Genomic DNA, 17450 nt, shown 5'->3' with positions numbered 1-17450 from the left:
TTGTTTTTTTAATCAAATATTCTATTTATAAATGGCTTGTAATTTTTTGAGTTTATATATTTGAGACTTTGCTATAACTGTTGGTATGAATTGTCCTACTTTGTACAGGACACTTAAGAATACAGTTTTCCATGTGACATAAAGAAGTCCTTTCAAGAGACAAAAGTTGTGAAAGTATCAGGCCACGGGATGAATATGGAATAGGAGTTCTTTCTACTAATTTGTAGCAGTATCTGTCATCATTTTGCACATAAGTCTTGTGACTGAGATTTGCCTCTTCTTGCTATAATTTATGAATGATCATTTGTTAAATTATATTGTTATAGTTTTCGAGAAAACCTTTCTAAACTATGCATTTTGTAAATGATAGCAGAAGGAACAACAAGATGTGACTTCAAAAGGCATCTTTCCAGTCCAAGGTACACGTGCTGCAAGTAGAGCCTGTTCTGCCCATAACTAGGAAATGTAATGTGCACCATTTGTTGCAGTTTGTATTGTTATGCAGGTTCATCAGTAGTTCAGTCTTGACTGTGCTTGATCCTTGCTGACAACAACAGCTAGCTGTCTCTTTAGTTAAGACAGAATCTATGTTTGCAATTGGCAGACCAAGGAGAACTAGGGACTCTAAGCCTGTCACATACCAGCAAGGTGGTACAGTGGCAGTGTAGTAGCATTTTCCTTACTGTTTAAATCATAATTAATTTTGATCACTTTAGTGAGGATCATAATTTGGATAGAGATATTACTGCAGTCCTGAAAATTAGATCAGAAACTAATGTTTTAAAAGTGGATTTTAAGATCTATATTCTTCCTGAATGATGCTTCTTACAAATGTTTAATATAGGGTTACCTTGACTGCCCTTTTGTTAGATGGAATTATATAAGCTGTATAATGCAGTGGAAAAACCTTTTCTTACTGGGAGCTCTATATATATAGATCAGCAGAAAAAATTCATTCTGGATTATTTTACCTCTTTGTCTTTCTACCATCTTGATATTTTTTAATTCAAACTGTTTGTAGGTCATGAACTTTATTTTTCTGTTACGCATGCTTTATTTCTCCTAGTTATAAAAATATTTTGTCCATTAAGTACTGCCTGTCCTTGATTTACAGGTAATATTATATTCTCTGGTATTATTTCTTTCACAGTTCCCACATCTAACAAACTGAAAAAGTTTCATGTCAGTTAAGCCAAATCTTTATGTGAAATACATTCAAAAACTAGTCAGTAGTATAAAGGTGTAAGTGACAGGTTGTGTCCTTACGTGTTTTTAGCATACCATTAAACAGACAGTGTCTCTAGGTAGTTTTCTACACCAGGTAAAATGAGAACTGTATATTAATAACATCTCATGTTAGACAGTTCGTTAACAGAATTATATCTTGAGGGCATGAAGTGCTTTGATATGAATTTTCAGAATGTTGCCTTGATTTTTTTTCTTCCCGTCAACTAATACTTTCTGCCTGAAAGAATCCATTTGTAAGTGATCTCATATGGGATAATTTTACTCAGGAGTCATGCCATTTATTAGCATTCTCCAATAACAAACAACAAAATTTCTGATTGAACTTGGCTCCATGGCATCACTCTTTTTTTGGGGGGGTCGGCCAATTTAGACACCCTGTCCTTAACAGGCTTCACCTGTTCCTACACCACCCTTCAGTTATATTGGCACAGACAGTTGAATAGGGTGTGTGGGAAAGTGAACTGGTCCATCTTAAAAGACAAGGGCAGGAGAGGGGAGATATGAAAGAATTAAATTCTCCCTCCCAAACCTGCTTTTCTGCTGGGTTATTTTTGTTGGTGAACAGTTTGAGTATGCAGGGAGTGCTGGTAGGGTCCCTGCTCTGCGTGCAGCTGGTAGCAGAAAATCAAGAGTAACATCTGGATGGATAAGGAATGGGATGAGAAGCTCATGTCCACATTATGAAAATGTTTCTTTAGAATCTGGGATACAACATGAACTAAAATAGGTGCAATACTAGTCACCCCATCTAACAAATGATTTTGCAGAATTATAGGGGATTTAAGATAATGGCCATAATAGAGATCAAGGCCCTGGAAGAACTTGCTTTGACGCACATGAGGCAGAGAACCTGGGATTACTTACATTTCAAAGGAGAATGTTAAGGAAAGTTATAAACCCATCTATAATAAATGTCAAATGACAGTGTTGATCAGGAACTTCTATGTTTTGTTTTTTTTTTTTATACAGTATGAGTTGAAATTACAATGAAGTTAAAAAATGTGGAATCCAAATCTAGTAGAATGAAATACTTTATATATATCCATTTTGTCATAAGGTTCCTGAGATCATGGGGTGTGTTACAAGTCCCCAAAAATGTTGTAGTAAAAATGTTAAAGACTATTCCACAGCATGTTTCAAGGCTCAAGTCAGTCTGTGTTGGGAGATATGACATCTGACGTGTGAGACGGGTTCTCCACATTGGTCTCGTAAAGTCCGTCTGAATGCAGTGACTACTGGGGGGGATATTGACAGGTATCAAAGAACTTAAAGTGTTCAGGATAAATGCAGTGCTGTGTCCCTGAAGCTCTTTTCCTGAGGGGCTGAGAGGACACTCCTGGCCAGGGAGCAGCCCAGTAGTACGGTGAGTGTGTGGAGGCAGTGTGTTTGTTCTCAACCATTACTAGAAAGTGGGGGCTGGGAAAGGGCTTTTGAAATCAAAGGATTACTGTGTTCCATCTGGCCAGCTGGGAACAGGGAATAAAAATATAAATTCCTAAGTGTCACTGATGATTTGAAATGTGGTTGCCAAGGTCTGTAACAGGTACTCCCAAACCTCCTGTAGATTTGTGATTTTCGTAAAAAGGAAACTATCATGGTGAGGAAGAAGGTACCTTTTTGTTCCTTAATGTTTTCCTGTTTAGTCATCTTTTCTCATTGTGTAGTGCAAGAAGAAAGGGATACCCTAAGAGAGGCAGGTAGCAATAAAGAGTTACAGCATGGTACTCTGATACAGCAGAGTGAGTACCGTGTCACTTTTACCATTCCATTCTTTGTTATTTATAGAAATTTGGCACAAAAGCTTACTGAACCTGTGCATGTTTCTGATTTATGTATGAGTGCATACACATATTCACCTATACATATGTACAGCACTGAGAACAGTGGGGCCTGATCTTTGTGGATTCTGTGCATGCTCACAGAATAGAAGGGAAGGACATCACCTAGCAGCTGTGTCATGCAATACGGATGCTTAGGTAGATTAGATTTTCCTCTCCCATCCCACCAAATCATCTAAACCTAGTGGTCCTCACAGTTTTCAGACCTGGCAAAAAAAAAAAATTGTTGCCCAATTCATCATCATATTGATAATTTGTGGATAATGAATGAGGCTTCAAAAGACAAAAGAAAGCCACAGAGGGAAGAAGAAACAAGATATTTTAAAGTCAATGTATTTTCCTTTGGTTTCAAGAAAAATGTTGGAACACTTCAACATTTTAATTCTCTTAAGGCAATCCAGTAGTCTTCATGAATTCATGTTGTCTGTTTATGACTTGTCTAAATTGTCATGTGACTAATATTTTGTTTGTGATAAATTTAATGGTCTTGCATGTAGTAAAAAAATATACTTTACTACATATTGGGATTTTTATTAAGCCTTTTAAAGGTTTCGATGCCTTACAACATTCTCATAAACAAGATAGGAAATATTTGAACAAGATGGGAACTACTGGAAGTTGAGTGTGCAAGACTGGTTGGAAGATAATACATAGAGCATAGTTATCAGTGATACACTTTCCAAACAAAATAATATCTCATTATGAGTGCTGCAGAAGTGGCTGCTGGTTGAATACTGTTAGGTATTTCCATTAATGAGCTGGATTGTGAGCATTCTTGTTAAATTTGTAGATGACCCCCAAACTAGGAGATGTCCATGTGTGTATAGAACAAAATGATAATTTAGGAGCATATCAAGAAATAGAAAAAATCATTAGGAAAAAAGCAGCTACGGTGCAATTCCTGAGAAAGATTTTATGCAGGAATAATCAACTATGCAAACATAGTATTAAGAATAGCTAGCCAAGCAGGGTCACACAGTAAGTTATAAACTGAGCATGAGATAGTGTTGCAGTGCTGTCACAAAAAAGCAAATGCTAGACTGGGTTTAATAAACAGGAGAATCGCCTGAAAAGTTGAGTTAATCCTCTAGTATTTTTAGTGCTTGTAAGACATTATTATTGAGAGCTCTGAGGAGTGCATTAGGTAATGTATGCTTCCAGAAACTTTTAGACCAATTGGAGCGATTCCAGAAAAAAGGTTCAAAGTTAGAAATAGTATGTGGTTTACAAGGAAAGCTCAAAATAAAAAAGACCTCAAGTTTTAAGAAAAAATAGGGAGTGTGTATTCTCAGTTCATAGCCTACGGGCTCAGTTTAACTAATGCATTTAAATTGAAATAAAGGTGGCTTAGGCTACACATATGGAAAACTTTTGCAAGCACTAAACAGACTGAGTTTGGAAGGTTTTAAAAATCAGAATTGCTCAGAACTGCCAACAAGAAGAGCCTGTTGGAATTTCTAGGTCTTCTTGTTCTCACTCCTATCTGTGAATCTTTTTTTGAGTCTTTTGTATATTTTGATAATTTAGTTTGATCTTACCTACATTTGTTTCTTTCCTTCTTGTGCTGCCTGATGTTTTCTTTTTCCTTGCCATGCTCTTCTGTTTCTGTCATTTTCCACTCAGTTCAGGTACAGAACAGAAAAACAATTGTTTCTCTTCCATGAGTTAGATGGGGGTTTTTTTGGTCTTGCTTGTACAAAAGCATGCTGTCATAAATCACCTTTCTTCTCAGGGGTCAGTTTTTCAGATCATCTTGTCTTGCAGGTGTCCACCGAGCTTAAGCTTTCTCTGCAGCTTCTCTCTTCCATCACTACTTCAGATTTCTATCTGAACTCTGTCTCTGTTCCCAGCTGGATCTCTCATGTGAAATTCTCTCAAATATTGATTTGTAGTTAATGTACATTCTGCAACTTTTGTGCCTTTTTATTTTGGTTAGCTGCAGGTTTTGGTTTCTTCTGCCTCAGCAAGCATCACCATTTTAAAGCAAAGACATCCTCTTCTGTACAACTCCCCTTTGTGGTGTTCTTTGCTTATTGGCCTTCTCAATGAGTGCCATCATTTTTAAACCTTTCTCCAAAGTCTTCTGCATTCTGATTTACTATCAGGAGTTAACTCTGGCAGTTGTCTTGATCCTTCTGCTCTTGAAGTCGCTGGCACCTTTTGTTTAGTAGATATGCTGTATGCTTCTGATACTCCTTACCAAATAACAGTAACAGTGTTAGGTGGAAGGGAGCATCTGAATTCCTCTTTGCTGTTTTTCCTTGTCAGGATTTTGAGTGCTGCCTTCACTTGCAAGCTGATAAAATCTGTTTTTGCACTTGCTTTGGTTTTGTTCTTGTGTCAGATTTTTAGGCAGTTGTACATATGATTTTCTTTTTGCCATCACAGAATGAATGGATGTCTTGCTGTCTCTTGGGTCTGTATTTTCTTTTCAGAAAGGATATTTTGTCCATTTTGTGGCGAATAGAATCAGATTTCAATTCAGGAACCCTCAGTAGTTGCTGTTGGCACACTCCTCTCTGCATGGGAGGGAAGAACCAAGCCACCTCAGTAGGGAAAGGCTGTTGGATGTCAGAGTTCCCTTGCTATTATTATTGAGTAGTACTAGAATAAGCTTTCTTTTTTCTGATTTTTGTTGTATAATCAGAATTTAGTTGTAACTCCGCTAATAATGACATTTTTAGAAACTTAATTGGGACAGAGGGTATTTTAAATTGCTTTTCATGTGTACACTGTTTTCACAGTTTTCAGTTTGCTTTGTGAAGAAGGGTTTTCATCTCGAGTAGTTACTTGTTTCTTAAAGTAGTTTCAGCTGTTAATCATGGTCATTGGTGCTGCCAGTTCTACGGTTGGGCAGTTTTGTTTGGTTTTTTCTTTTTTACTTTTCATTTTTTAGTGTGTGGTGTTTTTGTCTAAAGTGTCAAAAGTCTTTTCTCTAAGCCTAAAATCCAATACCCTTCATCATTCATTTTCAAGTATAGCATGAAATAATGGAGAGATACTCCAGGATTTACTTATCTTAACAAAGGCCCAAATAAGTGTACTAATGCTGTCCTTTTACAGACATACATCATTTCCTTGGAAAAATTATGTGCTCAAGTAAAACAGACTTTGACATTAATTGTTACCATTTGTTAAGACCATTTTGTTCTGTTTAGCACACTTAGTTATCCCTAATAGGAAAGCAAATTTGCACTATTATTTTATTGATTATTAGTCAAGCCTTTCACTTTGGGGAAAATGTAATTTTGAAATATATCAATATTTATATTTGAGTGTTTACATTTTTTGTTTTATTTATTTTTATCACCTTTAAGGGAATTCCCTGGTACTTTTTGGTAATTCCTGTGACATTGAAAGTCACAAAAGTGAAAGACTCTGGCATAGAATCTGTCTGTACAGAGTGGGATGCAGTACCTTATTCTTTTAGCAGGTCTGATGTCAGTCACTTCAGAGACCTTTAGACCTCAGTGCTCATTTATTGCTAAAATGTACCAGCTCTGCTCCTGCATTATGAAGATCATCTGTCAACACTTTGAGATATTCTCCTTTGTTATTAAGCTTGTGATGCTCTACACTGTCAGGTTTTTTGCCAATTATAGTTAAGGTACAATGGTGTATTCACTGGATCAAAGTCTCACACTGGCGGTAGAGGAATGATTTGTAAGTCTTTATTCATCTGAATCGTACAATAGAATACCTGAGGAATGCAAATAATCCCTCTAAGGACTCAATAGAAAAGCTGTTAAAATGACAGTCTAAGACTATTATTATTCTGAATTGGTGTTTTAGCCAAAGTAATTATTTCTTATCTTGTTGTTCCACAATAGTTCTTAGTTTATTAGTTATGATGACCATATTTACCAAACAGAATTTGAATCCAATTTTTGACATTACTTTCATGCTCATTTCACTTTTTCAAGTTTGCATGTTTCATTCTGTCTCTCACTTAGCACATTATTGAATTAGTCTAGAGACGAATGTTAGATACTTCCTTAAAGAAATCTCTAAAGGATGTATGCACAAATGTTGAAGTACACTTATGAATATTAGATTCATTTTGAGATATATTTTCTGTATAAAGTTGGCATTTATAAGCTCAGAACTTTGATAACCAGTTTGTTAGCCAAAATAAATTAGTTAACTACAAATGTTGGTTTTAGAAGTGCTGTTAAATGTTACATTCAGAAACGCACCTTAAGTGTGATTTTCAATTCAGATGTTTCTGAAAGCAGTAGTGCTTAAATATCAGTCCTGGATACCAGACTATATTTTCATTGGGTAACTGGAGGAAAAAAAGATTAGTATAATGAGGATTGAAAAACACTGATGGGTATTTACATAAGTAAATGATAGAAGACCAGCCTTATATAACAAACGTGTGAAAACTGTTGAGTGAACTTCTATATTCTTTGTCCCATCTAAAACCCTACTCAGTGGGCCATGCACTTAATCTCATAATAGCTCTGATCCCCTGCTATTTTCTTTGACAAATGTGTGTTGATGAACTTGTGGTTCAGTTCATTTTTTTCTGAAGTGACATTTGCATTGATTATTTAAAGGTTTGCAGGCCACAGTTGCAAAGCACTTTAGTATAATAGCAGTTAAAACCTTAGTCTAAATCTTGCAGATTAGCAGGACTAAGAAAAAGAACTCAGCAAGCATAAAGCCCTGTGCTGTATCGTGGGTGCTTCAGGTCTGAAACATCTCTGGCACCCAAAGCACCGTTTTGTAATTTGGTTATTTGTGTACAGGAAGTATTCCCATGCCTCCTGTGTTTGCTTACTGAGCATACAGAGTTGTCATTCTTACTGTTCACATCTGTTCAGAAATAGTGCCCTGTTAATAACAGGGAACTCTTTACAGGTAGTTTATAAATGTCTCCCTTAAATTTAAAATAAATAGTACTTGAAGTCATGAATGTGTTGCCTGCGTTTAGAGGTTTTTTAAATATCAGCTATTGCTGTGAAGTTTTCACTGAATCATAGAATATTCTGAGTTGGAAAGGACCCACAAGGATTATTGAGTCCAACTCCTGGCCCTGCACAGGACATCCCAAGGATCACACCTTGAGAGTGCTTGAGAGTATCATCCAAATGTTTCTTGAACTCTGTCAGGCCTGGTGCTGTGACCACTTCCCTGGGGAGCCTATTCCAGTGCCCAGCCACCCTCTGGGTGAAGAAACTTTTTCTAATATCCAACCTAATCCTCCTCTCACTCAGCTTCAGACCCTGTCACTGGTCACCACAGAGAAGAGATCAGTGCCTGCCCCTCCTCATCCCCTCACAAGGAAATTGTAACTGCAGTGAGGTCTCCCCTTAGTCTCCTCTTCTCCAGGCTGAACAGACCAAGTGACCTCAGCCACTCCTCATATGGCTTCCCCTCAAGGCCCTTCATCACCTTTGTTGTCCTCCTTTGGATGCTTTCTAATAACTTAATATCTTTCCTATACTGTGATGCCCAAAACTGCCACAATATTCAGGTGAGGCTGCCCCAGTGCAGACCAGAGCGGGACAATCCCTCCCTCAACCGGCTGGTGATGCTGGGCCTGATGCCCCTCAGGACATGGTTGGCCCTCCTGGCTGCCAGGAGGCTGCCAGTTTTGCTTAACTCTAATAGGATATTGAACATTGAAAAACTACCAACTGTAGCTCTAAATTTGTTGTTTCATTCAACTTAAAAAAAAGATGAACACCAAACGACTATGGATGTTACCAGTTACTGAAGATGAAGAGAAACAGGAAATTTTATTGTTTATTTAAAAATAATCATAGTGTAATATCCAGAAGCTTTGTCCTGGGTCAACAGTAGAAAGAAGGGAAAAACTAGTAGAAACACAGCCCTGTATTCATCAGCTGCGGCATATTCCAAGATCAATAGCCAGAAAAAGCAGGGTGTGACTTGCTATATAGGAGTTTATGGTGTTCTTTTCTATCTGTTAATATCAACTTCCCCAGCTACTGAGATACCTTTTTATTTTATTAAAAAGAAAAAAAAAAACCTCAGGAAAAACTGAAGGCCTTCAGTTTTACCATATTTGATAAATATCACTCTTGGAAGTACATTTTTCTCTCAGAAAGTTTTATTCATACATTTCAGATTGCAAGTATTTAACCTCTACCAAACACCTAGTTATTGTCCCAAATTATGCCTATTTCTGATAGATTAAATGCCAAACAGAAACCAAGAAACAGTGAAATGTTAATGGAGTACACCTGAAGCAATTGCTGCCTGTTAATGCCTTGACCTTGGAAAGCAATACACAAAAAGATGGCATCATAAATCCGTGCAATTCTTATGAATATGTATGTGCTACTTGATAATAATGAATGTGGTACAGCCATGCATGCACTACAAGATAATGTTGTGCCCTTTGTTGTCTACAGGTTGATAAAAATTAAAGAGTGGGTGGACAAGCACGACCCGGGTGCTTTGGTCATTCCTTTTAGTGGGGCCTTGGAACTCAAGTTGCAAGATATGAGTGCTGAGGAGAAACAGAAGTATCTGGAAGAGAACATGACACAAAGGTTAATTAGCATTCATTTTCCCTACACTTTATTATCAACTATTTCCTTGCAGTAATTTAATTGCTTGCGCTGATAGAATAATAAATGACAGAGTAATTACCATTATAAAGAGAGAATCTTCTCCTTTCTTTACCATGAGACAGAGTGAAAAGATTTATTTTAAATTAAGTTTTTAACTGTCATCTGTCATCTCTGTACAGTGTTTTAATTATAACATAGGTATTAGTTATGTATATTTTTGAGAAGGAATGATCACCAAAACTGTTTCGTCATCCATGGGGAATGAGGATGGTGGAGAAAATTTTGCCATAATTTTCTGAAGAACTGTAATAAATTGTTTCAATATTGAATTTCAGTCAAACAGATATGCTTTCATGACCTGGAGTCCTGAAAATTGCATGAGACCAAAAGTGCTGCCTGATAGAGTGATTTAAATTTATCCCATGTTTCTGTAGTCTGCCAAATAAACAAATCAAAATACTATATTTATGATTCTGCAGTAAAAAAGTGGTTCTTCTGAAGAGAGTTCAAAGTAAAAGGCTACTGCAATTATTGCTATGCTTAAAAAGTAGACCTGGTATTTTCAAAATATGTGATATCTTTCCACGTAAATTGATTACTTGGCGCATTTAGCTGTTTTATGTGTATATGCTGAATGAATTGGATTCTTTCTTTTTTTTCTTCTTTTTTTCAGTGCTTTAGCAAAGATCATTAAGGCTGGATATGCAGCACTCCAACTAGAATACTTTTTCACTGCAGGCCCAGATGAAGTGCGTGCATGGACCATCAGGGTAAGATTCATACTTATTCATCAGCTATATCCAGTTCCACACTATTGAATTCAGATTGATATCACTGACTTTGAAGTTTGTCATGGTGGCGGTTAGCTAGTCATTACAGATGAGGTTTTTGTCCAGGATAACTTTAATTATTTGTGAGCTGCTGAACAGTGAAAGTGGAGCTGCATTGATTGAGGCAGGTAACAATTGATTCTGCCTATTACATAGTCTGAATTTCTTCATCCTGTAGAATCTGTCTACCCTCCTCCTGTGGTCAGAGATAAGACGTACCAGTATTGTGCTTGCTTAATCTGTGTGACTGGGTTTGTCTGCAGTGAAATTGATGTTGCTTTTCATTTTGTATTCACTAAGTTTGTTTGGGTTGCGGATGGTTCATTCCTCCTTTGCTTTGCTCGGATTACATTTTCAGCAATAAAAGCAATATAACGTCATTATATTCCTCATGGATACACAGTTGGGCTCAAAAACCTAAAATCAGTATACAGTAATTCAGGTCTTTTACTGACTTTACTATTTAGACCTAGTTTATTTTGGTATTTTTATATGTTTATCTGGGAACTTATTTAATGCTGAAAATGATATTATGTATTTTAAATATTGATGTAGGATGATTATAGCCATAGAGATCAACTAATTTATTCCCAGAGGACAGTAAGAGCTGAGCTGTAGTGGTTTGCCTTTGAATGTAAATATGTTATAATATAAAGATCAATATTGAACAATATTTTGAAATGCATATAGTTACAAACTCTTAAAAATTACAGTAATGTCAACTTTTGGAGATGCAGCTCTGTCTTGTAGCTTTTGTTGTTTGCATCAGTGTATTTAGTGCTGTGCAATGAATTTCAGTGCTGTATTTAATTTCATTCAATGGAATTAATTTGTTTTCATTAATCAACATAATTTCCTGTAAATTTATATTTTTAATAGTACTGCTACAGATGTTTGTGTATGTGTTTTAGCACATTAAACTTATTTTCTTATAAGTGTGTTTATTTTTTTTAGTTTTCTCCTCTCATCTTCTTTTACATGATAACTGCTAGCTAAAGTCCCTGAAATAGCTACCAAAATAATATAAAAGCAGAAGTTTTGTTTTTCTGAGTCCTGCTGTAGTTTTTGAAAGCACATTGTGAAACTCCACTGTTTTCAGTAGGAGAAATGCTTGCTCTTTATTAGAAAATTTGAAAGCTGGTTTATCTTAAGACTGATTGTAAGTATCTTTGATTTAATGTGCAAAGATATTTAGTCAGGTAAGCATCAGTGAGTAGCCATATTAACCCAATACATCTTTTATTGTAAAAACTGTGCTTTACAGTGTCAGACTCCTTAGCACTTTAACATGCTTTATTAAGCAGCCTTTAGGTCACCATTATTTCTCAAATTTCTCTCCATGGTTGTATGTGCACAGAATGTATGTCCTTGTAATTTGAAGCATGCAGTTATAATGCATTCTTCTCTACTGCATAAACTTAAATTATCTTATAGTTGCCTGTGATTTTTTATTTTTTAGTGATTCAGATGTTGATGTTTTTGTAAGAATACTTAGTTTGTTCCAAATCAAACTTAATAAAATTATTCTGAAATAAAAATAAGGTAATGTATAAGGCTTGAGATCCATAAATCATTTCTCAGTGCAAATTTGGTTCGCCATGAATGTTATCAATTTAGTTGAAATTATCTGGATATAAGTAAAAGTCCTGAGTAATTCAGATTTTAAAGTTGTTTAAAAATCTTTCAGTGTGGAAAACTAGAGATCGAAGTGAATCTCACAATAAAACACAATCAAAATCAATACTGCTGTTGATACCTATTAGGAAAAACAAAGCTGCTGCTCTTTAATATCGGTTGGTTTATCTGTGACGAAGGTGTCTGTCTGTGTGTCCCAGTATTGAGGATCACCCAGCTCTATGCCTGACATTTTAGCTGATACGAAACAAAGTTTCAGCAGATCTTGAAAGCATATAAAAAAAGGAGAAACCTCTTTCCTGCAATCAATCTTCTTAAATGCAATTAATTTTCTTCTGGTCTCTCCTTTGACAGAAAGGGACGAAGGCTCCTCAGGCAGCAGGGAAGATTCACACAGATTTTGAAAAGGGATTCATTATGGCTGAAGTAATGAAATATGAAGATTTTAAAGAAGGAGGTTCAGAGGCTGCTGTCAAGGTGAGCTCCCCATCCTTTTCTACTCCCTTCCTCCCTATGTGCCATTTTTCCATTTCAACTCTGTTTTTCCCTGAGAAGAAGTTCTTAATGCTAAGCAAATCTTCACAGTCACCTCTAGCAATAGACAAAAATCTATTTTCATCTTTTACTTGAGAAAGAGTTCAAATGCACCAGCTTACTGGACAGGAATGCAACTCTTTTAGTATCCAAGATACGACAGTGTATGGACTGAATATCAGCACAAGACCAAATGCTATACTAGTGTGTTAGGTTTTTTCTCTCTTTTTACATGTTACTGTTCGGAATTTAATAAGCTTTAAATTTAGCTTGTTTTTGGAAAATCAGATTTTCAAGATGAGAGAGCAGACTTTTTAATCACTTCTGAAAGGAAAATCAAGAAATGCAGAAAATCTGTTTCTTCTAATAGTGTGTCATCTTGTTTTGAGTTTGGAATAAAGATTTTTACAAATGTCAGATGCAAATGATTAAGAAAATATTATATTATAAAAATATACCCCTTTTTTCAGTATTAATGGGTTCCACTTCTAGGCTCTGCTAAGCATAATTAGGATCTTAAAATTTACCATTTCAGTGTTTAATTCAATTGGCCTTTGATGTCTTACTCAAAAATGCCATGCCTTACTTTGATCGTTCAGAGTGACAGTAATAGTGAGTCCACAAAATATGGTAGGTAAATTTTCCTGGCTACTGTCTGCTGAATAGACAGTGAAGATATTTAATGAAAAACTTTTTTTCTTGAGCTCACGGTTCTTTGTGGTTGCACTTGTATTGAGAAGAGTTTTATCTGCTTTCTCAACACTAGAGGGCAGAGACTGCTTGGGTGCCCAAACTTGTGCCCTTTTAGAGCTGACAAATTATATCTGATTTGAAGTTATTAAGTATGAAATTAACTTGTACATGGCAAATAAATGTTATAAGAGAAGCTGTTCTTCTCTGTGTTGCTAATGCATTATATCCACCTTCTTTAAGCAGAGAAACTTCCCTGTATTTCCTACACATTTGATTTCTCGTTTGGCATTTCTGACGTTTTCTTAAGATTTGTATTTTAGAAAATTGCAATTACAAAGCACATTAGTTTGATTTACTCAGTCTCAGTATTTGAAGGTTCCTACACACTATAATGTGTTAAAGAATTTAAAAGGTTCAGCTTTATTGTTTGCTATTTGATAGCTTGAAAGGTATGCAAAACTATGATTTCGAATTCAGCCTATTCTCAGTGGTATCACTAAGGAAGATCATACTGAGCAGCGGGACTTTAATAGGTTTGTTTGAACCCCAGGAAGTGAGGGGAAAAAAATCCCGTATAATTGGTTCGTTGAGACATGTGAACTGCTTTATGAAAAGGGAAGTAGAGTTGTAGCTGTAAAGTGAAACCACAGCTATAAATAAATCTAATATTCTGCAGTCAGAAACCACTTTACGTAACTGATTCAAATTTTACCAGCAACAGTTTTTGATGCTCGAATATGAATGTTTTCCCCGAGAAGCTGCATCAGTTAACACCTATTAAATTAATCAGTATTTTGCTTGTATATTTTTACTTGCTTTTCACAATGTGAGATTCTAAAAATCAAACTTCCATGCTCAAATTATATTTAATTATTAAATTTTTATTGTTACGAAGTATCTGTACAACAAGCATATTTGCATTTGTTACTTAGTTTTAAAATCAAGGTTAGAAAAAAACCTTGTTCTTAGAATAAAGTGTCATACTGCTCTGGTCTTTTCTAATTTGCATTTAATACAATGTTTCATGCCATACACAATACTAATTACTTTTATATTGATGGTAAATTTCAAAATTAAATTTAGGAGCTTTGAGGAGTCAACTGAAATAATAGTGGTAATGGGAGTTGCTTGCTTTGTATGTTATCAAGTTGATCGATTTTTAAGTTTGATTTTGTGTGTGTTTAACACCAGTACAGCATAACTAATTTAATGCCAGTGCTGTGAACTATACACTGAATAGCTCTGTGTGGGCTTTGTAGTCTACAGGGATATCACATTATTAGCAATCATATCTGCTTAGGCAAAGCTGGCTTCTACAGATGGCTGCTTTCAAGTGCAAATGAACTGGTTAGACGTGTCTTGTTTAATACATACTCAAGATTCACAAATGGGTATTGATTTTTTCAACCAGTGTTTCTGATAGCAATGGAAATGGATTAAATGGTCTCTAGAGAATTTAAAGGAACACTGTCACTTTTAATTAACTGTAAACTGGTAACAAAAATACATAAACTTACATTAGTGTGTCAAAATGTATTTAATTAAAGAAGTCTATGCCACTTTGACAGGATGCACTACTTTGCTAAAAAAATCTATGTTGTTAGTTTGTGGAGGTCAGTTTTTTTCTACAAATATTTGTGAGTAATAAATGCATTCAACTGTAAAATGTCTCTCTACCTGTGCCTGCAGCTTACACTTGCTGATGATTTTTACAGCACTGTTTTATTAGTGTTTATGCCATCAATTAGTCTAATTACTCTTGACTTTGAGCATTATTAGAATCTTCAAAGGAAAGAACTTGAAAGGAAACCTTTTACAGTCTAAACAGGTTTCCAGGGGAAATATAAAAACATTTGCAAGGTACTACTTCTTGTTTATCGATAGTGTCATATGGGGTAAGGTCAATTACTATTTCACTATGTATTTATTGTTGAGGTTATCTAAGCTGCAGTTTTCCATATGCTGGCATCACTGGGGACAATGTTTAAATAAGGAATGGCAGCAAAAAGGTTGTCGAGCCTTTACATTTCTAGACAGCAATATGAGGAAATACATTTCCTTACAGAGCAGGTTTTGTGAAAGAAAGGTGTCTAAGTTAACTGTGTACCATTAATCTGATCTGTTCTACAGCAACTAAGGTCATTAGTTAACAGCTTTCCTGTAATGGGATCTTAGGATGCCACCACTGTGATAGTGTCATTGAGAATAATGGCACAGTGAGGTCTTGCATGGAAGCACTTTCTCCTGCAAGAGGAAACTTCAAAACAGGAATGGTTATTGAACTAAAGCAGAAGCTCTCAACTTTTCCATATTGTAGACACTTTTTAAGATAAATGCTTCAACAGACCACCTCCCGCCCAGCCTGTCAGTCCTAATGCCACAGCCTCTGTAGTACTAGGTTTAATTACAACGAGATAACGGTAGAAAAATATAAGAATAAATTCTAATGCAGAGAGTACTGATATTTAATACATTCCTTGCCTATTTTCTGCTCTCCTCAAGTACAGCATTTTCATAATGAATTTCCTTTTCATGTCTTTGGTCCTTATGCCTTCTCCTGTATCCTGATTTCACAGCCTATCTGCTCTTCTATCTGTCCTTCTGAAGCAAATTTCTTCTAAAGGAGGTTTCTGACAAAAAAACTGAGCCTGCATTTTGTGCTCCTCAGCCCTTCATTATCTGGGCACAAGCAGACAAGAGAGCCGCACTCGAAGCACGAGGCGTGTGCAGTTGAGACTTTTGCACCGTGTTCCCATCGTTAGTTTTGACAGTGCTCTCTCGTCCAGCCGCTCAGAAGTAGTTCAGGTATCAGTTCAGGTATCACAGGTAAAAGCTGTGCAGACTGTTGCTGATCACCCTTTCCAGCAACACTGTTTTATATTCCTGCCACCACTATTTGCCGTCTGCAGGTTTTTCAGATGAAGAAAAAGAAAGCGAGGGGAAAAAATTGAGCTGTTTTAGTGTCCTTGATCTTAAGATTTGCCAGGCTTTACAGGGTTTACCTCTATATAATGCAGATGCATTTTAAGCACTACAGATCCAGTGGAGGTTAAATTACTTTTGTATATATTTTATATGTACATAAAACCAAGTGATGTCAAACTGAGGAGTATTGTTACTGTCAATCTCTGAAGCTGAAGTAGTACCATTTCTTTACCAAAATGTATTTAAATAATTGCCATTTGAAAAGACTGTAAAATGTCTAATGAAATAACCCATTTTCCTTTTGTCTGTTCCATTTACAGGCTGCTGGAAAATACAGACAACAAGGCAGAAATTACATTGTGGAGGATGGAGATATTATCTTCTTTAAATTTAATACACCTCAACAACCCAAGAAGAAATGAATATCAGATGTTGTTCATTCAGAAATAAACTGTGTTGCTTCAAAAAGCATATGAATTTTTATTTGGGATGGAATATCTGGAAACAAAAAGCATACAGTTTCTACCTAGGGAACCTCCCCTCCCCCCTGTGAAATTATTCTTGTTTGTTTTGAATTAAAATATGGCACCTCCAGCGAACATGCAAGTTCACTAAATGTGAACAGCTTTGCATTTCAAACGATTAAGACCCTACTCCAAATTGTAGGAGCTTTTTGGGAACCATATTACTCTCATGATACTTCATTAATCTCCATCATGTATGCCAAGCCTGACACGTTTGACAGTGAGGACAATGTGGCTTGCTCCTTTTTGAATCTACAGATAATGCATGTTTTACAGTACTCCAGATGTCTACACTCAATAAAACATTTGACAAAACCAGCCTTGGTGTGTTTGGGGATGTCTGTATTGACTGACTGTGGTGTGCTGAATGCGATAGGGCACCTGGTGGATGCTGATTACAGAATTTTAAGACGTGTATGATACAGTAACTGGCAGTGTGGGGCAGCTGCAATTGTATCTTGAAAGTGAGTCTTTCATGGGAATCAGAAGATTAGGATGCCAGTGATTTGTCTCAAAAAAGTTAATGAATTTGTAGATGGACATTCACTGAAAGATGATAGTAAGGATAATAAGAATGGTGGCATCATAAATGATATTTACTGGAGATAAGAAATACTTGTGGAAAAATCATGTTATCTAGGAGACTGAGGATTTTTTGTTCAAATAATTTTGAAA

At 36.0% G+C, this 17450-nt stretch overlaps 1 protein-coding gene across 1 annotated transcript in view; it reads left to right on the top strand.

Annotated features, from left to right (window-relative positions):
• OLA1 (Obg like ATPase 1) overlaps positions 1–17093 on the top strand; it is a 99065-nt gene extending 81972 nt beyond the window's left edge. The window contains exons 8-11 of the mRNA XM_051787476.1: positions 9473–9613; positions 10308–10404; positions 12454–12576; positions 16572–17093. Coding sequence (XP_051643436.1) covers positions 9473–9613; positions 10308–10404; positions 12454–12576; positions 16572–16673 — 463 coding nt within the window. The 3' untranslated portion in view covers positions 16674–17093. The remainder of the gene's footprint in view (positions 1–9472; positions 9614–10307; positions 10405–12453; positions 12577–16571) is intronic.
• The last annotated feature ends 357 nt before the right edge of the window (positions 17094–17450 follow it).

Source organism: Manacus candei, unplaced genomic scaffold (genome assembly GCF_025592945.1).
Source record: "Manacus candei isolate 608988 ecotype Guabito, Panama unplaced genomic scaffold, ASM2559294v1 h1tg000023l, whole genome shotgun sequence".
Classification (NCBI taxonomy): domain Eukaryota; kingdom Metazoa; phylum Chordata; class Aves; order Passeriformes; family Pipridae; genus Manacus; species Manacus candei.
Note: the sequence above shows the minus strand (reverse complement) of the source record. Positions and strands in the feature narration are given on the sequence as shown.